The 21,239-nt window shown below is 53.3% G+C and overlaps 9 protein-coding genes across 9 annotated transcripts; 4 read left to right on the top strand and 5 right to left on the bottom strand.

Annotated features, from left to right (window-relative positions):
• Positions 1 to 2,115: 2,115 nt before the first annotated feature.
• On the bottom strand, positions 2,116 to 4,780 carry P152DRAFT_411408 (AAA-domain-containing protein). Its single transcript, XM_033676970.1, has 2 exons — positions 4,274 to 4,780; positions 2,116 to 4,218 (listed from the first exon to the last, which is right to left on the bottom strand). The coding sequence occupies exons 1-2, from the start codon at positions 4,689 to 4,691 to the stop codon at positions 2,327 to 2,329; spliced, it is 2,310 nt and encodes a 769-aa protein (XP_033536320.1). The 5' UTR covers positions 4,692 to 4,780; the 3' UTR covers positions 2,116 to 2,326.
• A 548-nt stretch (positions 4,781 to 5,328) lies between these two features.
• P152DRAFT_479840 (uncharacterized protein) lies at positions 5,329 to 6,780 on the top strand (the record flags this gene model as incomplete). Its single annotated transcript, XM_033681735.1, has 2 exons — positions 5,329 to 5,851; positions 5,932 to 6,780. The coding sequence occupies 2 exons, from the start codon at positions 5,329 to 5,331 to the stop codon at positions 6,711 to 6,713; spliced, it is 1,305 nt and encodes a 434-aa protein (XP_033536319.1). The 3' UTR covers positions 6,714 to 6,780.
• Positions 6,781 to 6,910: 130 nt separating this feature from the next.
• Positions 6,911 to 8,851, bottom strand: P152DRAFT_455733 (alpha/beta-hydrolase). Its single transcript, XM_033678851.1, has one exon. The coding sequence runs from the start codon at positions 8,387 to 8,389 to the stop codon at positions 7,163 to 7,165; it is 1,227 nt and encodes a 408-aa protein (XP_033536318.1). The 5' UTR covers positions 8,390 to 8,851; the 3' UTR covers positions 6,911 to 7,162.
• A 655-nt stretch (positions 8,852 to 9,506) lies between these two features.
• Positions 9,507 to 10,182, bottom strand: P152DRAFT_392316 (uncharacterized protein; the record flags this gene model as incomplete). Its single annotated transcript, XM_033676141.1, has 2 exons — positions 9,507 to 9,921; positions 10,025 to 10,182. The coding sequence occupies 2 exons, from the start codon at positions 10,180 to 10,182 to the stop codon at positions 9,507 to 9,509; spliced, it is 573 nt and encodes a 190-aa protein (XP_033536317.1).
• Positions 10,183 to 12,696: 2,514 nt separating this feature from the next.
• Positions 12,697 to 13,714, bottom strand: P152DRAFT_471366 (uncharacterized protein; the record flags this gene model as incomplete). The annotated part of the gene is made up of 2 exons (XM_033681062.1): positions 12,697 to 13,478; positions 13,534 to 13,714. 2 exons carry the CDS (start codon positions 13,712 to 13,714, stop codon positions 12,697 to 12,699), a joined length of 963 nt encoding a protein of 320 aa, XP_033536316.1.
• Positions 13,715 to 15,330: 1,616 nt separating this feature from the next.
• Positions 15,331 to 15,591, top strand: P152DRAFT_368553 (uncharacterized protein; the record flags this gene model as incomplete). Its single annotated transcript, XM_033675464.1, has 1 exon — positions 15,331 to 15,591. A coding segment is annotated over one exon (261 nt), but the record flags the coding sequence as incomplete, so codon positions are not given.
• Positions 15,592 to 16,350: 759 nt separating this feature from the next.
• On the top strand, positions 16,351 to 17,308 carry P152DRAFT_455728 (uncharacterized protein). The gene has a single exon (XM_033678850.1). It carries the CDS (start codon positions 16,484 to 16,486, stop codon positions 17,201 to 17,203), a length of 720 nt encoding a protein of 239 aa, XP_033536314.1. The 5' UTR covers positions 16,351 to 16,483; the 3' UTR covers positions 17,204 to 17,308.
• A 483-nt stretch (positions 17,309 to 17,791) lies between these two features.
• P152DRAFT_471364 (MGMT family protein) lies at positions 17,792 to 18,371 on the top strand (the record flags this gene model as incomplete). Its single annotated transcript, XM_033681061.1, has 4 exons — positions 17,792 to 17,906; positions 17,962 to 17,974; positions 18,035 to 18,163; positions 18,212 to 18,371. The coding sequence occupies 4 exons, from the start codon at positions 17,792 to 17,794 to the stop codon at positions 18,369 to 18,371; spliced, it is 417 nt and encodes a 138-aa protein (XP_033536313.1).
• Positions 18,372 to 18,565: 194 nt separating this feature from the next.
• On the bottom strand, positions 18,566 to 20,197 carry P152DRAFT_228948 (uncharacterized protein). The gene has a single exon (XM_033674547.1). The coding sequence runs from the start codon at positions 19,920 to 19,922 to the stop codon at positions 18,759 to 18,761; it is 1,164 nt and encodes a 387-aa protein (XP_033536312.1). The 5' UTR covers positions 19,923 to 20,197; the 3' UTR covers positions 18,566 to 18,758.
• Positions 20,198 to 21,239: the final 1,042 nt, after the last annotated feature.

The raw sequence follows: 21,239 nt of genomic DNA, 5'->3' as shown, positions 1-21,239 counted from the left end.
AACATGTCAACTTGTCAAGACTCAAGAGGCGTCGGGGTTGCGACAACTCGGATATCGATTACCCCGATGTTCGTTTTCTGCACTCTCGCACAAGGCACAACACACAACTCCGAGCATCGACATCTTACAAATGGCATGGAGTTTTGGAACCCTGAACCATGATCATGCCATACTACATACGTAGTAGAGTTTATTACGTGTAGATCACGCTAGTTGCGGGATTGAAGAAGCAGGGGATGGCGAGTTGGTGACAGGAAATCGTGTGAGCCAATTGAGGACTTCTAAAGTCCCAAAGTCCAGGTCATGTTGGCTCCTTGATTTAGCATCAGTACTTTCACGGCACGATACGATCTCGGGTTCTCGACATCTCGTGAATCTTAATTTCCAACTTTCGGCTTCACCTCTTCGTCCAATTCTGAACTTGGAAAAGCCTCAACAGTTCGGCATGTCCTAATTCCTAACCCTGCTATACCCATCATGGTTCAGCCTTACCTGTGCGCCTGTGCCGCTTTGGCGGTTTGGCAATTCTACTACTCCGTACTTCCGTACTCGTAGCCAACAACAAAAGCCACAATGCAGCCAAAGGCAACACCATGGCGGCGTTAATCGCTTCTGATTTGAGGCATTATTTCTTTCCCCTGCAGCACTGGCAATACAGTGAACAGGCTCGGGCCCTCAGCTGAAAAAAGGGAACGGTTTTGGTTCCTAAACTAACCACGTACGTACCACATACCTACCTAGCACAGTAGCGAGTTGTGAACTCAAGAACGCAATTGGAGGGAATAGGATGTCTTTAGGATCTAACCGGTTTTTCTCATGGCGCCCTCCGGAATGCCTGTTAGATAGGAATTTTAGCCCCTCGAGCAACAGGGCAGAGCTGACCAGTGTCTTGACGATATGCCGCTCTATATCTTTACTATCCCGCCGCTTTCATTCTGTAAACCGTGTCTTGTGCATTTCTTCGAGTCTCAAGCCGTTCTATTTTCATATCAGTCTTTTTTCAAACGCGCAATTGCGCCCACGGTCCTTACACGAACTTTGCAAAATCGCAATGACGCCTCTTTTGACTGTACGCCTACCATCTACTTACCGGAGAGCTAGCATGATGGCTGACCTTTCAATTAGCTCCTTGCTCTTAGCAGCCTTGCTGGACATATCGCTGCTGCCCCTATTCCGTCTCCTTTTCCATCCATCGTCTCAATCGATGCTACTGGTGCTTCTCTTCATGGATACCTTGACAGAAGATATTCCGCGGCCGAAATCATGCCAGCCGGTCTTCACGCTGGCTTCGAACGTAGGGCTGCACAAGTCGGTGAAGCCCCAACGGGCTCCTCCTCGTCGGGCGCAAATGGAGCGTTGACAGGCTCATCGGGCGCAGATGGAGCGTTGACAGGCTCATCGGGCGTAGATGGAGCGTTGACAGGCTCATCGGGCGCAAATGGAGCGTTGACAGGCTCGTCGGGCGCAAATGGAGCGTTGACAGGCTCGTCGGGCGCAGATGGAGCGTTGACAGGCTCATCGGGCGCAGATGGAGCGTTGACAGGCTCATCGGGCGCAGATGGAGCGTTGACAGGCTCATCGGGCGCAGATGGAGCGTTGACAGGCTCGTCGGGCGCAAATGGAGCGTTGACAGGCTCGTCGGGCGCAGACACCGCAATGGGATCAGCGAGGCCAGTCGACTCCGCAATGGGATCATTGGGCACAGCTGGTGCCGCAACGGGCTCGTCGGGCTCAGATGTCGCCCCAACAGGATCGGCGGGTTCAGATCCCACTGCCCCAACAGGATCGGCGGGTTCAGATCCCACTGCCCCAACAGGATCGGCGGGTTCAGATCCCACTGCCCCAACAGGAGCAGGCGCGACGAACTCTGCAACAGGCCAGACGGCCCAGTCAGCGGCTGCAGTAGGTCTATCTACCTTAGTGGGGGCGGTGACGGGCGCGACTCCCAAGTGTACGGCGTTCTACCCTGTGGTTGCGGGCGACAGCTGCGACACGGTTGCGGCGCGGGCTGGAGTGGCAATAGCGCAGCTGCGTCAGTGGAATACGGGGTTGAACGCCGGGTGCACCAACTTGATCGCGGGGTATAGTTATTGTATCCGTGCCTAGAAGATGGAGGGGATGGTGGAGTAGGGTGTTGATTTGCTTCATTGGTGATGGATTTGATAAGTGATTTTGGAACGCCCCTACCGGTATTGCGGTCGTTGTCGCCTATGAATCTGCCCGCTGATTATAGAGAATGGAGGCATATACATTGGGAATCACATCTCCACGTGCCCTTGTAGTTGAACCGTCGTTTGTACATCGAATTGACTTGTACAGAAGAACTCTATAGTTTCCTCTCCGTATCAAGAGCCCATTCTCGATATAAGGCCTCCGCCTCACTCGTCAAACTCGCATGCACTTCCTTCAGTGCGTCATCAAAATGTCTGCTAGCGACCTCCTCTGCCCCTGATTTCTCCCTGCATTCCGTATACGCTTTGTCGCACGCAGCATCGACGACATTGACAACTTCAGCCCCGGTATAGCCTTCCAACCGTAGCGTAAGCTCTTTCAAATCCACATCCGCAGCCAACGGCGTCTTCTTCGTCCTGATCTGCAAAATCTGCAACCTCGCCTCCTCATCCGGTGGTCCAACATACAGCAACTGAGAAAATCGCCCCGGCCGTAACAGCGCCTTATCCAACACATCCGGCCGGTTCGTCGCCGCCAGCACCAATACCCCGCGCAGTTCCTCGATCCCATCCATCTCATTTAGCAAGGTCGTCACCGTGTTCAGCCCACTGACCGCCCCGCTGCTACCGCCGCCTCCACCCTCTCGGCTCACCGCGATCGCGTCAATCTCGTCGAAAAAGATAATCGTCGGCGCCGCTGCCCGCGCTTTCCGGAATACTTCCCGGATCGCCCGCTCCGTCTCGCCGACGTACATATTGATCAACTGCGCGCCCTTGATCGCGATGAAGCTGAACCCCGAGGCTGTCGCGGCTGCGCGGGCGGTCAGGGTCTTGGAGCAGCCGGGCGGGCCGTAGAGGAGAATTCCACGCGGCGGGCGGACGGTGAGTCGGAGCATGAGCTCAGGGTCGGAGATGACGCGGGTGGTGGCGTCGTAGAGTTTGCGTTTGATAGTGGCGTAGCCGCCGATGTCGGTCCATTGGACTTGGGGAGTTTCGATGAAAAGTTCTTTGAGGGCGGAGGGGTGGACGCGGGAGAGGGCGTGGGAGAAGTCTTCTAAGGAGAGTGACGTGAGGGAAAGGGATGCGAGGGGGGATGAGATTTCGGCGAGGTCGCCGTTTATACTGTCGTCTTTGGTAGCCTGGTCTTCTGATGCAATAGGTTCTTGTTGTGACTGTCTTGAGCGGAAATGGCGGTATGCTCTGCTGGCAACGAACCTTAGATCGCTACCGACGTATCCGTGCGACCTGAGGGCAACTACACTGAGGACATTAGGCTCAATGCGAGCTCGGTCCCCAATCAGCTTGTTGAGAATCTGTGCCCTCGCCGTCGCGTCAGGGATGGGCAACTCGATTTCCGCTGCGAATCGTCGGCGTAGCTTCGCCGGTATATTGTTCGGTGTAATAGCCGTCGCAACGAACGCCACCTGCGACCCGTCGAGGGAATCGAGGTTTCGGGCAAGAACCGCAATGAGCGGTCCGGATGACTGATCTGACTTCCCCAAAAGCTCATCGATATCATCGACAACTATAAAGCTAGGTTGGTCTCGGAGTGCATCCTGGAATGCTGTTTCGAGTAGTGTAACGGATCTCGCTGTGCCGCTGAGGTCGTGGAGTCGTTTAACTCGGTCTACTTGGGTTAAGAGTGCATTCAATACTAAGCTCTTACCAGTGCCTTCAGCACCGTATACGAGTAACGTTTTATATGCATTTAAGTCGGTGTTCCGTGCTCCTGCCCGAACGGGTTGGGATGGTATATCCAAGAACTCCTTCATCTCTTGGAGCTGGTGATCAAGACCGGCGATATCTCTGAAGGAGGCTGTAGCGGCTCTTGTTCCAAATCGTCGAGGTGCTCCATGGGCTTGGAATCGAACTTTTGTTTTTGAATTGACTCCGAACAGTCTGGTTGAGAGCTCTGACTCGTTTGAGCCGACTCCTTCTGAATCGTGTTGAATGTGTGTAATTTTGAACGTCCTCTTCATGGACTGATTTTCTCCGCGACGGACAACTGCATCAAATGTGCCATTCTGACATATGGCATCGATACCCTCTACATCACATCAGCATCCAATGACTCCGCAAATTATTCAAGCTACTGTACATACGTAGAGCACAATATGCAAGCCCGTCCCAGTCCTCCTGGTCATCACGATCCTTGCTCCCCGATGTCCCCTTTGCATCACTGATCGTTACCTCAGAAGCAAGCGGTAATGTACCATCATAGCCTGATAAGGACACTTTATCTTTGAGCTGGAGACCATAAAATGCCCGAAAGGTATCCGGAACTTTGGCATTTCGCGCCTGGTTGTTGGTGTCCGGCTCGGTTGATTTCCATGCAACGCCGATGCAGGACCCGGAGCCAGATTTGACTTCACAGAGTTGTCCTGGCCGCAATTTGAGTTGGACCAGATCTATCGAGGTAAGATAGAGTCGAAATCCGGCCTCAAGCGGGAGCGAGTCGCTCGAAGGCGTTCCGGATCCGGGAGGCCTGTAGGGCCGGAGTGAGTATTGGATTGAAGCCATACGGTGCTGGACACCATGACAGAGGGATGTCACTTGGAACACACCTGAGCTTCAGAGTAAAATTCATGGGAATATTGTTTAAGATCTATGATGCAAGTAAATCCAATAATCCGCTTCTGGATATAAAATTCCATCTTTTGATCTTCAATAAGACTAATTCTGATTGGTCGACCATCCCCGGTTCAACTCCACTATTCGCAACCTCCATCTTCAACTCAACCCATAGCCTTAGTTGGATATCAGATTCATTATTGCCCTTTTCACGCGAGCCTCCGAATACCATCGTACTACAATCCCCTTCAGTCAGCGGAATTCGCGCGGTATGACGCCTTAGAACCGACAATTCGAAGCTCCCATGCCCCCTTTGCGCGCACCATGCGTTCCATGGCTGCGGACAACCTCTCAGACCTGCGCTAGGAGTTACGATCAATTGCGCCTCGAAAGTACAGGACGACCACGCAATATTTTCCTTAACGGGAGAACAGAAGTGCCACGCAATGGCTCCGCTATATCGAGCGAAGTGGAAACCCGCAAGACGTCCTCTACATCGCTCGATGTAGAACCTCGCACCTTCCTCCCACGCAAAATCTTGGGAGCGCGAGGATTTAAGGGAAAGAATAGCCACCTGAAACGTGCCATGGGTAGTTCTATAGGGCAAGGGGAAAAGACATTATCGCTCGGGGAAAAAGAGAGCAAACGCAATGGAATCGCTGCGTCGCCGCAAGTCACCGTCGATTCGGATGGGTCACCTCTTCCGTTTCGCATTAGGAAGCATATCCTCACTACGAGACGCGACACAGCGGCACTTCCACGCGACAACCAGACCGCCAAACCTCGATCGGTAGATGAAGCGAAGCCAGAAATACCCACTCCACCCACGGAAAAAGCACCTCCTGTCCCAGAAGCCCCGAGACCCAAATCCCTCTTCGCAGAGCTCTTCCCCGAGGAAGTGGAGGAGTCGACATCGCCACTGAGAGGAGATGACTTGGAGCCATCCTTTAGCGTCTCTCACATTTTCGGAGGCTACCCCGACGAGACACCGAAGGCGGTCATGGTGATGCGAGGACTGAGTCCGCACCTACATCTGGACGACTTCCAGCGATGTGTGCCGGAGGGGAAACACATTCCGGGATGGACGAGCCAGGGACAATTTACCAAAGGTATGCACCTTGCACACGAAACGAAGTTGAAAGTTGACTACGTATATCGACGTTGATATATACTAATGCCCACCCACCAGTTATTCCCGAACGCCACCCCGTCACCACCGAACGCACCTGCAACTACTACCTCCTCTTCCCCACCTCTGATGATCTCCGCGCCTACGAACGCCGCGTCACCGAGCTCCACAAACTCACTGTGCAACACACCCCCACCTCCCTCCTCTCCCGCATCACCCCGCCCCCGGGCTACCGCATCAACGACGTCGACATCCACCACGTCCTGCAGAACTTCACCCTCGTTCCCCCGACGCAGAAGGTGCACATCCGCGCACTGAACATGGACACACTGCGGCCGAATCAGCGGTTTTTCTTGGAGCACGGAGAGACGCATTATTTGGTGGCGGCGAGGCGGCGGAAGATTCCCACCGTGCTGTTCGGCGTGACGGAGGGGCGGCAGCCGAGTCCGAAGACGATCCTGAATGCCATCCGCGACGACGGAGCGCGGCGCGGGGTGCCGTGGGAGTTGGTCGAGGAAGGGGAGAACATCAGTGCCATCGACGTGATGAAGCCGGCGGAATGGGGTCGGCGACGGGTGACCTCCGCGACAGACGGCGGGGATGCCGGCGAAAACGAAGGGTGGAGAGCCGGCGGGGATGAGTTGCAGACGGAGGGTAGACGACACCGGTCGCCATTATCGATCAAGTGGCTCATCCACTTTAAGACGGAGCGGGATGCGGTGGGGTTTGCGCGGCGGTGGAATCGGCGGGCATTTCCGTGGCCGCAGCGGGCGGGGACGTATTCGCAGCAGCGGGGGATGGACGAGCTGCTTTCGCAGGTGACTGCGGAGGCGGTGGTGTAAGATCCAGATGTGTCTGTGTATGTATGTGTTAGATACGGTAACTACCAATTGTAGACTTTCGAACGTTTGGATGGGATGTGATTCGTCTGGTGGGTGAGACAATCGTGGAATCGCTCCGGTTTTGTCAGCTGCTGATGTGGATTTTGGCCAATGGCGGAGGACTCGGGAAGTGAACAATGCGGAGTACTGGATTATGCATCTAGTCAGATGGCAGCATTGATAATAATGGGATTTATATTCCTCGTGAGCATATCTTCATCCTCTATCTCCAAAATCCATGATATGCGTCTATAATAGTCATGCAACATCATTTTCACAACACTCCTAAACAATATAAATCCTTTTTACCGAATCTGGTATGAACCAGATCATACCCTCCTCCGTCAACTCCGAAAACGCTCAAAGACTTAAATAGACAAACCATCTCATCGACGATCCCGTGCCCGTCTTCATTCCAAAATCCTCTTTAACTCATCACACGACCTCCCATACCACTCGGCCAACCCCGGTGTCTCCCTAAACGGATTCGGCGCCTTATCCCACGCATGCGGCACGCCAGGGACACACCAATACTTCACCTTCTTCCCCAACCCCCCCTCCCCCGCCAACCGGTCCCGAAACTTCTCCGTCTCCTTCACCAACATATCCCACTCAGCTGCCACGATGACGATTTCCTCCGGAAGCGCGGCGAGCATGTCGTCGGACGCACGCGCGGGCGAGAGGTAAGCGTTGGCCTTGTTGAGGGTCGGGGGGTAAAGGTAAGAGCGATCAAAGAGGTTGGTGAAGAGGGCAGGGAGGTGCTGGTCGTGGCGGATGCAGGTGGCGCGGCGGGCGGCACGGGATTGGGTGTAGTCGACGGGGGGGTAGAAGGCGACGACGCCGCGGATGTTGAGTTCAAGGGGGGAAGTGATGATGATTTTGGTGGGGTCTTTGGCAATGGAGGAGGTGGAGGTGGAGGGGGAGGGGTTGGTCGGGGGGTTGAGCATCGATGTTGTGGTGTTGGTCGGAGGGTCGACGATTGAGTTTTCGGTATCCGTCGGCGCATCAATCGTATCGACAACCTTGACATTTTCCCCATTCTCGAGCTCCAATGTCGACAATGCCGCAGTGCGACGAGAGACCGCGCGGTAGAGCAGACATTCCTGCAACATCAACGGCACGGTAAAGCACATATTCCCCCCACTACTAAACCCGCTGATCGCCATCCGATCGATATCCAGATCCAACTCCGTCGCATGGTCCGCCAGCCACAACATCGCATCCACCCCATCCTCCACTGCTGTCGGAAACGGACATTTCGGCGCGAGCCGATAGTCCACCGACACGACGACTGCACCGACCCTGCTCATCACATACGCCGCCCACCGCGCATCGTCCGTCGGATGACCGAGGGTGAACCCGCCTCCATGAAAGTTGACGACGACGGGGTACAGGTGGCGCTTTACGACGCTCCTTCTGCGGCGCTGATGAGGTTTGATGTGGGCGTCGTAGCCTTTGGGTGCGTAGAAGTGGAGCTTTACACGGCCGGGGTGGGGGGAGACGGTGGTGTTGAGGGAGCGGGTGAAGGTAGGGGAAGGAGGGGAGGGGGAGGCGCGGCGGTGGAGAAACATGCCGATGGACATGAGGCTGCGGAAGAAAGAGGCTTGGAGGTGGAGGATCCATCGTGGTCGGGTCATTGTGGGTTTTGGGACGTTTGAGGTTGGAGGAATGGAGAGGAGAGAGGAGAGGAGACGAGCAGTCTCAGTCAGGAGATGTCAGCGGGTAGATGGTTGAGCGGCTCATAGGAATTGTTTTCATTCGAGGTCGAGAGGAAAAAGCAATCATGAACGGGAGGGGGATAGAGGGAGCATTGAGAGCAATTGAAGGTAAGAATCGTGGATCAAACGAGAGATTCGTGGGTTGTAATACCAGAAAATGGATTGAAGGAGTCCGAACGAAGGCCGATGGATAAGAGGAGAAGACAATTATTGGCGGAGCTGAATGACGTCGGGATTTCAAAGAGTGTTGATACCTCAGGCTGTCAGGCTGCAGTTATGCTCACTCAGCAATGCGCTGACAATCTCCCACAAATCATCTCTCGTATAATCGTATCTCTGAAATTCAACGCTGCTCAGCCGCATTCAACCACTCAATTTTGCCGCACGAAGCGATTTTAATGTTCCAGAACAATCCTCTGTGTGAACCCGGATGGTCGGGTTTACCTTTTTGTCCGAAGAGAGTGGAAACGCGGCAACGGCTCCGAAAATCCATTGTCACCCGTTTCCTCGCGTACAGCTCCGATACTTTGTCTCGATTGAATCCGGTAGATCTATCACGCCATCTGCACGTATTCGTCTGGCGACAGGCATCGTATTCTTTCTATCATTGATGAATTATAGGGATATTGACAATGTTGACCTGCAGCTGCGTGTCCATGGTATGATGCAGATGGACATCCTCTGCGAAGAGTGAACTCCCGCTCCGTCCATTGAATGCAAGATCGCTTCGTGGAATGCTCATCAGTCTATAGCCCCCGTGATACCCGAGAAAATGAAATGATGAGTAAACAATGCAGGTGTCGGTGTTCGACAAGAGCCTGAGGTTCAAGGTGAACGATGACCAGACTCGTGAGCTGACCTCGCTCATGGAGACGCGCATATCGTCGATCCACATGAATGGCAAAGGAGAAACCAGGAAACCCCACAAGGAAACATCGGGCAGGCTGGCCGTCCTACGACCCAGGACGATGTACACCAGTCGTACCAGCCCATCACGACCACTAACCAACTAACTCCCATTCAAGCACCAGAACCTTCAAACAAACTCATACTCGTCCTCGACCTTCTTCTTCTCCTTCTTCCCCGCCGTCTTCTTCTCCTTCCCCTTCCCTACAAACGGTACGGCCACCCCCTCCGCCTCCAGCAGATCATACTCTGTCCTCACGATCTTCTCCGTCTCCTCGTTCTCGAACCGCTCCACCGCTTGCTCCACCGCCATGCTGAGCAACTGGCTTCCGTGGCCCGGCCCCTTCGCCGCGTCGAACGAGTACGTGATCTCCGCGTCCGGCTCCGGCGCCGCCGACGGTTCGATCACCTCCTTCGCGTGCTCATCGGACGAGGACCCCGACGGCGAGGCGCCGACCGGCACGGAGTGGTGCGCAACGCCCTCGTCACGGACATCTTGCTTGAGGGCGGTTTTCGCGAGCCGGTGGGAGCGAATGACGCCCTCGCTCTCCCAGCCGTGAGCCCTAGCGAGTCGTCAGCCTGCGCACTCGGAGATTCCCGTACGTCACGTTACGGACCCACAGTCCCGAATAGGACGGGAATACTTACTTGCGATGGATCGTCATAGGCCGGCCGTGGGCATTGGGACCCTGGCCACGACCGGTGACTTTGCCATGGGCCCATTTGCTCTTGTGGTCGTGGTCGCGCTTTGAGTCCATAGACTCACTGCGGAGGTCGTTGGTGGGGACGGATTGCTCAGAGGCCATGGCAAGGGTGGTAGGTGGGGCGGAGCAACGTCGATGGGATAGAGGAGATAAAATGGTTGGATCGATTATGGATTGATGGGACTGAGGACTTGAGGATGGGGATCCGGAGTAGGTATGTTATGGAGGGAGATAAAGAGAGGGGTAAAGTGTGGTTGGGGGGTGCTAATAATGGAGGGGGAGAAGAAGGACGGCGCGGCGAGGGTTTTAACAAAGAGCCGGAGCAACCACGACCGGGCAGATAAGGCCGCTACTGTCAGGTAGCACTGCAATCAAGGACTCAGCCAAACCACCGCAATGAGCTGAGTGACTCGATGGGTGCGGTGACTCGACAAAGCTTCCACGCTTCTAGAAGATCCGGCACGTTCAGGTTGCTGCGGTTGGTCCCTCTAGCGTTGAGTCACCCGTATGGAAATGTAGTATAGTTCGATGCACAGCAGTCAGTAACTTGAGGTACTGTAGTAGTAGGCTGTGTGCAACGTGCTGACACCGTTCTTTAACCCGAGGGATACAGGTACAGGTAAATAAGTAAGCGGAATAGCGGATCACGTCACGGGATGAGGTGGGCGGCGTGATTGGCGTCTCCAAGGCGTCAAGCACGAGAGTGGCGATGACAGGATGGCCCGGTGGATCTGAAGCTTTGGGACCGGGGAACAAAGAGATTCGAGTAAGATGTAGTAGTAATGCACGTCAACAGTGCTTGGGAATGGAGTTGGACAAAGAAAATCGGGATGCGTGCAGTGTTCTGTTATCCTGTTGGCAGAGTCGATACCTCCACTACCGTATCTCAGATTGATATCTCAGGCTTCCATCAAGGTGGTTGTCTGATTGTCTAGATCGACGAGCCTCGGGCAATGGCTGGAGGGGCGGTGGTCCACCGTCCACTCTCCAGTTTCCAGTCATCCCCCACATGCAACCGCCTAGCTCCATTCTTGTTACCCTCCCCCCTCCAGTTTACGGTAGCTAAAGCAATGATAAGAACTTTCCGCATGCGTCTCATAACTCCTTGGCTTGTTCCTGACAGTCCCTCGCCCCTCTCCACCCAATCGCATGCGCCGGTCCCAAGCTTCCATCCCTGGAGAGCACGCTCCCCGCTGTCATCTCCCGAGCTCCGATGTCTGCACTCTTCGGCGTCAAATTAGCCATCAGGGTTCAAAGAGGGGGGAAGTCGAGGCCAGATGATTCGGGCACGTTCTGGTCATGGTCAGATTGTGTGGACGTCATCTGAACGCCCATGGTGTCATGTGGCGTACATGAGGGGATGCGGCAGGCGACTAGAGGTTAGATGTTGGAGCGCAGCTGCTCCCTGGGATGGGGGTGGTGCCTGTGACGTGCTGCGACGTTTACAGCCCATGTCCTTGATTGAGGAAGCGATGACTTGGTAACTTGGTTGGATAACTGGTTTGGCTGCGGTGATTAATTCCTGGGATTTCCTGGTTGGGGAGCGTGAGAGAGGGGTATCGATATCGAAAGGTGAGTCACGTTTTGCTCCTTATCACCTCGTCCTCAACTACAGGGAGATATCTGATGTCCCGTCCGGGGATAAAGTGGCTGTGCTTGGAGTTTATACCAAACTCCAAAGTTATTGTAGAGATAAAATGGAGATAGATTGTCATACACAGCTAGGACGTATCACAGCATCCAGCCATGCGAAGCCCTGCGGACTGTAGAGGCCATCAACCGGCACCTGCGGCTATGTGACTCAAGGAGATGTCCGAATTATATTTCATCTCTCGTCGAGCGCGATCTGATGCGATCAATTGCGATGTCCCCGTGGAGTCATCGTGTCACAGAGTTTGGTGCTCGACGATTGGCTGCATGGATGGTGATATTCTTGACCTTGGGTTGGTAAAGAATGATTCATAGGACTGTGGATAAGTAGCTCGCCATGTCTCAATATCTTCCCCGATATGGACACCACGGTGGAGTGGAGCTGTGGAGATCGAAGATCATTTCGGTGACTTGGTGTGTACGGTGCTCGATTCGGAGGCCGTGGTTTGACTTGCGTGGCTCGGGGGTACAATTTTGGTGGTGAACAAATGGATTTCCATGCGGCATACGAAATTATGGGACATGAGGTGCTTGAATAATACCAGATGCGGTTCTTGATTCGGTATTTTGAGACTGAACTGGCCTTGGTTGACGGCCAGGTGTTGCCAATGCTGTGTCCGAAGGGCTAGTTCGGAGTCCACGAGTCCACTCCAAATGTAGCTGTGTTTCTCGCCTGGACTTGACCGAAGACGCTGCGATCCATCAGGAACAGATTCAGGACAACATGGAAAGCGAGGCTCCCTTCCTAGCCCCTCCGTGATGGGAATATATCCACCAGGAACAGTAGAGCCCTGCCATGGAGCGTGTAGACCCGATCATCCAGCGGCAGCAGCTTTCATGCTGCTCATGGTGTGCTGCAAGGCGGCCCAAGTGAAGCTGCAAACCAGGCGGCTCTCTTCCATAGATAATATGAATGCCAAAGTACTGCTTCGAGGACATTGAGAGTAGCCCGAACCACGGAATACCTCAATCATCCATCCCCCACGCATACTCCATCTTCTTCAGATTCTCCTTCCGATTCCTCGCCGTGAAATACTCCTTCTCAAACCCATTCGACCGATCCACCCCATCCCACCGATGTCCCGGCCGGATCCCATATCGATTCGGCGCCGCCGCCCCCTGATACAGTGGCTTCCCAGTCACGCTCTTTCCCCCCCTCTTCGCCTCCACGAACCCCGCCGCCGGATCATTCCACCGCTCCTCCCCCTTCAACATCTCGTTCATCTCCACATCGTCCACGCTCCTCCCCACCGTCAAATACCTCGCCTCCTCCACCTCCCTTCTCCTCGCCTCCTTCATCGCCCGCTGCACATCCCCCTTCCCCGCCTCCGCCTCCTCCCTCTCCTTCCTCGCCGCCTCCTCCTCTTTCTTCCGCGCCTCCGCCCGCTTCATTGCCACGTTGATAATCCGCCCACTCGCGTCCCGGTATATCGTCTCCTTCGCCTCCGCCCCCGCCTCCCGCTCCGCCTCCCGCATCTTCCGCCGCTCCTCCACCCGCTTCCTCTCGATCGCCGCTGTCACCTGCTCCGCCGTCTGCAATCCCGCGTGCGCGCCCGATTGCATCTTCAGCACACCGTCGGAGTCCTCCACTTGCGGCGCGTCGTCGGCGGCGGCCTGGCGCGCGGTGTGTTCGGCGGAGGCGGACGCGATGATGGCGTCCGCGGCGGCGGTGTCGGCAGAGGGGCCGGCGGCGAGGGATTGCCAGTTGTTTTGTTTGGATTTGCGGAAGGAGGTGGTGGTGCTGTAAACTATGGGGTGGGGATGGTTAGATGTTGGGTGACGAATGCTGGGAGGGAAACTTACCTGTTGTCGGGTCATCGTCGTCATCGGGGTTCGTGGGGGGTTTCTCCCAGCCCAAAGTATCATCGTCGGCGATCGTCACGCTGGACTCTTCCACGGCATTTCGTTTGCGCTTTTTGCTTTTCTTTTGAGATGGCGGGTCAGCTGTTAGGTAGTTCTTCGCGAGGTAGTCGGCGAGAGACATGGTTGCTCCCGAGTCAATTGATATGATGGGTGATTCTTGTAAGTTATGGTCGTCAGGCTATTAGACAACCAAAATATGCTCTGAATGAGCTGGATTCTATTCGCAAGGAAGGTTAAGTGCAGGTGGTATTTACAATTTACATGCGATTCTGAGTCCATATCAATAAGGTTAGAGAAGCACTATGTCAGACGTTGAACTTGACTCCTTAGGCATCAATTTCTATCATCATCAATTCATTAGTCAGCACTCTGCTAATCTAGATCTCCGGCTTGACCTCCATTGACTCCATCCAGGCCACTTGCCTTCCCCTTTCTCAAGATCTCTCCCATCCATGATTCTATCAAGTGCATATCCCTTCATTTTGTTATTATGATTCAAGTACATTTACGTATACATACTCGTCTTGATCATAGCACCTTCAGCAGCGTTCTCCATCTTTTTTACTCGTTTGTGTCGACCTCCCGATTTCATTGCCTCTCACTATGTAGTTTCTTTTAGCTGCAAGGCAGGTCTGAAGATCCGGCCCTTTTTAAACCTCATTTGTCGCAGAATCGCCGGCTTTGGTGCATGTCAATTCTTCTGTTCGCAAGTGGGGCCTACCAGAGCCACACATCGATCACTCAGTGACATTGGAGTTCTGTAAGATGTTGGGTTCTTTGACTGAGCGGCACTCGATCCTTGATCCGCTCTTCAACACTTACACTAATAAATTTGGATGAGCTCCTTCTCAATGCCCTCACTTGTACTATCCGTACTGTGTCGAAAAGGAAATGGCTTCTCTCTTATATAAAGCAAGGTACCTAAGAGTGATGACACCCTCTGCTGTCGGTCATCCGCGCAGTACTCGCAGAGCTGCGAATCATTCGTACCTTAGAAACCCCTCAGCAGGCACCCCGTTCAAATCGGACTGGTATTTTGCAATGTTCCCAGTCTACCCATTTTACACATCCCTAGTCAGACCACCGTTATTCATGCACCTACTTGTCGTACATCGTGGCAGATCGCATCTCCTGACCTCTCTAATGTTTGTTGATATTGTGTCATGATATGATTGATTCACGATTATCATTATTGCCTTATGGACTAACCTCTCATCACGGAGAGTGTAGGAAGCCAATGCCTTAATTACTATCTTCCGTTTGCTCTTCACCAGATCTTTGCGCTTCCATTCCCGAGCGTTTGGTAACGGCAGCGCTTGCTGCGTTGCAGATGAAGTTTTCGATCATTTGCGAATAGACTCCATAGACTCTTCGCACCGTATCCAACATATCCAGCCTTTCTGGTCTCTCCTTTCTTTCAAAAGATCCGTTCAACACTCAACATGGGCCAGAAACAGGATCCTTTCTGGAACGTCAACCTACCAGAAGAAGAATGGACCGAAAGATATCCAGAATACCTCCACCGCTGCACAGAAAGAGAGAAATTGATCCTCGGGACGCCGGTCTTTGCGCTTGAACCACTAGGCTAGGATGCCATCAAAAAGATCGTTCGTACGGCAGCATGCACAGTCGAGTTATGATGCCATCAGTAACATCGACTAGATTCCAGCCGTATAGATAACTTTCGGCGCAAACTATCCGATCACTGGAGATGCAAGCACTATATGGACGAGCTAAAAGAGAAGTACGAGATCCGTCGCCGAATTCATCCGCAAGAAGCGCCTCGGATGGTCCCCTGAGGACTTCGATCTCAACCTCACGCCGTTCCGAAGGCCTGAAGACGTCAAGGTTCTGCTCAACGATTGGCCGTATCTCATCGACGAAAAGATCGTTCACTTGGTGGTCTGGACGAAATTCGCTCTACCGGATGACACTGACACAGGGTTGCTCACGGAAAAGCCCAAGGGGGATATTGAAGACTACATGAACTCGCCATTTACGATGGTGGACCAGTCGGAGGTAAGGCTGAATTTTGTAATAGCGAACTCTACATTTCCAGCCATTTCCAACCATGTCCCGCAATTGAGAAGTCGCCCGAGGTCTTCAAGAGTGATGCAATTGCTCCACTTTGCACTTGCCGCCATCGGCTGTCCATACCCGGACAAATTACTACGGATGAAAGACATGATTGGTAATCAATGGCTCGCGATCGCAGGATCGCGACACTGTTAAAGGAAGACAACAGCTGTTCTGCCTTTCCACCGACTTTGTCTTCAGCGTTTCCCAATCCAAGGGGATCTGATATCGAAGAAGGAACATAGCTGCAACAATGAAGGAGGCTGTCGTCTCCAAGGGGCCTAAGGTCCAGATCATCGACTCTCCAGTCCCCTCCCCGGGAGCAGACCAGGTAGTCATCAACGTGGTTGTCAGTGGTTCGAACCCGAAGGACTGGTTTGCGCCCCTTTCTCTCATCTCATTCATCGACGACCCTGGACTCGTCCCCATTTTCCTTCCCTTCATGGAGACCTTCTGGAGACCCTGCTGACGTGTCTCGTGCGCGTAGGAAAGTGCCCAACTTCCTCGACTACGCTACCAACCAAGGTGACGACATTGCGGGAATTGTGCACTCGGTTGGCGATAATGTTACCGAGTTCAAGATTGGCGATCGTGTCGCTGCTTTCCATGAGATGGTGACACCACATGGGAGCTACGCGGAATATGCCCTTGCGTGGCAGCATACCACGTTCCACATCCCAAAGACGACGACGTTCGAAGGTGAGCTACCATCCCTCTCCATTTCCGCTAAGGCAGGCGCTGGAATGCGGCCAAAATCAGGCTGCTAACTGCGCCTCGCAAACGAATAGAAGCGTCAACCGTCCCCCTCGCTGCCATGACTGCGGCCGTTGGACTGTATCAGCGCCTGGGATTATCCCCTCCATGGCTCCCGGCGACAACCCCGACCCCACTGGTCATCTACGGCGCCGCCTCCGCCGTCGGTGCCTTCGCCCTTCAGTTCGCGCTCAAGTCGAACATCCACCCGCTGATCTGCGTGGCCGGACGAGGCGCATCTTTCGTCGAGTCGTTCATCGACCGCAGCAAGGGCGACACGGTCGTCGACTACCGATCCGGCGACGAGGCGGTCGTGAAGGGCATCCGTGACGCGTTGCAGGGCAAGAAGCTGCAGTACGCGTACGACGCGGTGAGCGAGAAGGGCAGCTATCAGAACATCACCCAGGTGCTGGAGCCAAATGGGAAGATCACATTGGTGTTGCCGGAAAAGAACATCACCCAGGTGCTGGAGCCGAATGGGGAGATCACGTTGGTGTTGCCGGAAAATAAATACGAGAATATCCCCGCGACCGTAGAGCAGAGCATAACGAAGGTGGGCGCGGCCCATGATGATGGGAAGGACTTCGGGTTCGTGTTCTTTAGGCTGATCGGGAAGGGATTGGCAGACGGCTGGTTCAAGCCCCACCCGCATGAAGTCAGAAAGGGCGGACTGGCGGGCATTGAGGGCGCTTTGTCGGATTTGTTGGAGGGCAAGGCGAGTGCGGTAAAGTATGTATTTAGAATTGCTGACACCGTGGGGGTGGAGAAGTCGAGTTTGTGAGGGGGCATATAGGCACGAGGCTCTCTATTAGGTCTAATACACGGAGTACCATAGCTACACGATCTAGCTACAGGTAGAGCTCCGAAATGAATAAATGAATACGAATATGGCCCGTATTCATATTCGCGAAGCGCGAATATGAATATCATGAATATTATTCATATGAATGCGCCCAATAGTCATATTCGCATTCACATTATTCATATATCTCTGGGGAATTTTTGCGTAGCTCAAGCGGCACGCAACTACCTCTCAGTTCCCTCTACTGAGGTAGGTGTAGAACGTCTTTTTAGTGGTGCGCGAGACGTGTTAATAGGTCTTAATTAGGTGTTGATTGTTTTGGCGTGTTAATCATTCATGGAATCAATAGGCGTGCGAGCAAAGGAATCTTGCGTGATGATTAATAACTTCTGCTTTCCGACATTAGGAGACACTCCCATGAATATATGAATGAAATTTCTCTAATTAGTGAAGGGCGCATACAGCGCATCAGCTAGAGCCAGCAACTATCCTTACAACCCAGACTGTATAAGCCCTAGATTGATATGCTCAAACTAGTAAAACCACTCTGTCTCTAAACGAGTAACCATGGCTCGCACCGAGGAGGCGGCAGCCTGGTTTTCAGCAGTCTATCGAGCCGTCCAACAAGTCCCAGTCGGCAAAGTCACCACGTACGGCCATATCGCTCTCCTACTGGATCACCGTATGTGTTCATCAATCTAGTGAAATGACCTGTTTTGTATTGACTTCTGCAATAGCTGAAAGAGCAAGGTAAGCTCACCCCTATCTCCTCCGGTATAGCCATTCAGCCATTCATGATCAATGCCATAGGCAGGTTGGCGTATGCTTAAAGCACCTTCCATCCGCGCCAGACCCGGACGATCGATACTCACAGCTGTTTAATGGAGGCAATGTCCCATGGCAGAGGATAATTAATTCCAAAGGCGCAATCAGTCCGAGGTTAGCTGAAGGCTCGGATATCCCGATTCAATTGCTAATGGCCGGCAGGGGACCAGGCGGTGCTCAGAGGCAGGCGGATGTGCTTACAGAAGAGGGCGTGGAGGTCGAGTATGATGGAATGGAATACAGGATAAAATTGGGCACTTTCGGGTGGTTCCCGAAGGCGTTGCCGAGTGAGGATGAAGCCGGGAGTGGAGATCATTGTTGATAGCCAGACATGGTGCAGTTGAGGTCATCTTTCAGGGTTGGGAGTACAGTATTATGTCCGAATCAGCTACAAAATACCGACAGCCGTTGATGCGGCATGAACTCATAGAACCCCAATACTTTGTTGGCTGTGTGGAATTCAATTGATATTATTAAACCCCCCAACGTGCCAAGTGGATCATAACGAATAGCAATATGTAAGGTAATGACACTCATGACGATAACATCTGGATCCGAAGGCTAGGACGAGTAGAAACCCAAACGAACTTGAACCAGGAACTACGCCGTCGGGAAAATCGAATGCCGCTAAAACGAAGCGCATCCCAAGCCAAATTGTTGCATAATTGACACCATAACTTTGGCAGAACAGGAGTCTTCCCCAAGACATTCAGCGGTCCTGTCCCCATCCGAGACGCCTGTTGACTTCAGCATAAGCATTGACTCCGGCAGCAAGAAGTCCAACAGCTCCATCAATAGCTCGATTTCCGGTATCGACTTCCGGATCTGGCAGATGTGACTGAAGCAGATCCTGCTGATCCAGGACGCCTTGGCGTTTCGCCATAATGGCCTTGAAAACCGCGCGGTTCCACTGCAAGAGCCACGACTCCTCACTGACCGAGACGTACTTCTTCCGACCTGCGTCGTCCATTCGGGAAAACGGCCACTCAACGATAACTACCGCGTAGCGCTTCGTGGCGAAGAAGAGTGCCGGCCAGGTGAAAATGAATAAGAGCGTGAAGTAGAAGATCCAGCAGATCCAGAATGTCAAGCGCCAGTGATTGATATGGGCATCCGAATACACTTCGACGGCGTTCTGCTCGAGGGGGAACGTGATGGAGAGATGGCCCCTATAATTGGTTTGGCGAACCAGCGCCTCGAGTGACCGGCAAAGAAGCTTGTTATCGAGTCCAGTGACGGTCCTCGTCACGCGAAAGCTTCGTAGGCGTGCATGAGATGCGCAGTATCGGTGGCACCATTCTTTCAAGCTCGGCTTCGCGCTCCCGCCAACCTCGATATCCTGCTTGGCTCCCGCCCCACGCTTTCGCCAAACGGTCCCACGGTGCGTCTTCTCGGTGTTCTCGACGGTCCGCATCGAGGTCCACGCCCGGTCGCACTTGGGGTCCGTATACAGATAGGGTGTCAAGTCGATCTTGATATCGAAATCTACGACGTCTACGCGTTTCTTCCCATTGTCCTTGGTCTCCTTGTGCTCCTTGTGCGTGCCGCGAAGTTGGACAAATGGTCGCGGTGGAGTTTTCGCCCAACGATTCACGGCACGCTCGAGGAAGGCGGGGTCGGCGTCGAGACGCTGATTGATATAGTATGCCGCGCTGTTGCTAGAATCCGACACTCCGAACGGCTTCAGTTCAGAGACAAAATTATCGGGCTGGGGTATCAGATCGTCAGTGTATGCAGGTGGAAGGTCTCCGATATCAGGAGTATCATCGTCGGCGGCATCATCGCGGTACGGCTCGGGTTCGAGATCTGGGTTGGTATGGAGGGACAGTGCGTCGTCCGGGCGGCCATCGTTAGACAGTTTCTTGGAAGGCATGGTAGGCGGAACTTCAAATAGAGAAGAAAATGACGGACTGGTCGTACAGGCTTAAAGAAAGAAAATGAGAAAGGAACTCAAGCATGAAGTTCGAAGGACGCCCTTCTTGACAAATTCCGGTCAAAAGTACTAGTCCGAATCGATGATTACTCCGCCTCTTCAGAACCAATTCTGCGACGCGGGCTGCGGCAGACCAGCAGCATACCGTAGCGTATCAGCAGGGGTAGGCGCCTCGCCTCAGCACTCAATAATTGGGAGTTAGTAACTCCACACTAAATATAGTTATGAATAGGGAATCTAGCTCTGGCCATTGAAGGCCATTTCAAGAAGGTTGAGCAATAGCCATAATACCTGCTCTACAGCCAGCGAAAATATCATGCGATGATTGCAAAAACTGCCAATAGCTTTGGAGCTGGATAGGTCTAGAGGAGATAGATGTTGAGGAACGAAAACTCTAGAGCCGAGCGAGAACCTGGTAGTAGGTGCTACTGCGGGGACCTTTGGGTGCCTTCGCAGGCTTGGTGCCTTAGGTATCAGACAGTAACTCTTCATGTTGGACTTGCTATTAACGACACTGGTCCGTGTCTACTTGGGGCCGCCCATAACCCATTGTCAAGGAAATCCTGTGTGTAACCATTTCAATGACTCCATCACCGAAGGGAAGCATCGATCTCTTTCATCCCATTTCGTACCGTTAAATCTTCACTACTTTTATCTCGTCATTCGCTCCGGACCACGTTGCGGAACACCCATCCCTTCGAACCTACTCTCCCCTATACGCACCCTCTTATCTATTCCTAGGATAGTGGAAAAACACCTCTAGACCGTCAATCAGTTCGCCTTTCGACTTCGCTGAATGTGGACGGATGATCAATTGGAAGTTCCGATGTATCTGGTGCATCTGGGGGATGCTTAATAGTAACCACTGCGCTCTAGTAAGAGCGAGGATCGGGGTGTCGTCCAATTCGGTTTCCTTGGGGTCGTCCACCTCTGCTGGGTCCGGCAGCTGTATTGCAACCCGTGTCTGCTGAAGATGACGATATTCCGACCCCGGAAACGATTCTTGCGACCAACCCAAGTGTGGTCCGACTAAGGTTCGCATCCTGGGGACCCTGTTCGGATCCGGATGACCGCCATGAGCATTAACTGAAAGTAAGGTAGAGCTAAACAAAGAGCATCAAGGGTTGTATCATACGGTATAATAATAATAAGAATCAATTTAACGTACTATCTGGATCCCTTTCGGGTCTATGAGCACGATATTCTATCTGGTCTGCCGCGGGCAAAAGTTTCCCCGTAGCCCTGAGGCTGCGGGTA

This window comes from Eremomyces bilateralis, assembly GCF_010015585.1.
Source record: "Eremomyces bilateralis CBS 781.70 unplaced genomic scaffold P152scaffold_4, whole genome shotgun sequence".
Lineage (NCBI taxonomy): Eukaryota > Fungi > Ascomycota > Dothideomycetes > Eremomycetales > Eremomycetaceae > Eremomyces > Eremomyces bilateralis.
The sequence above is the reverse complement of the archived record's forward strand: the minus strand, read 5'-3'. Positions and strand labels throughout refer to the sequence as shown.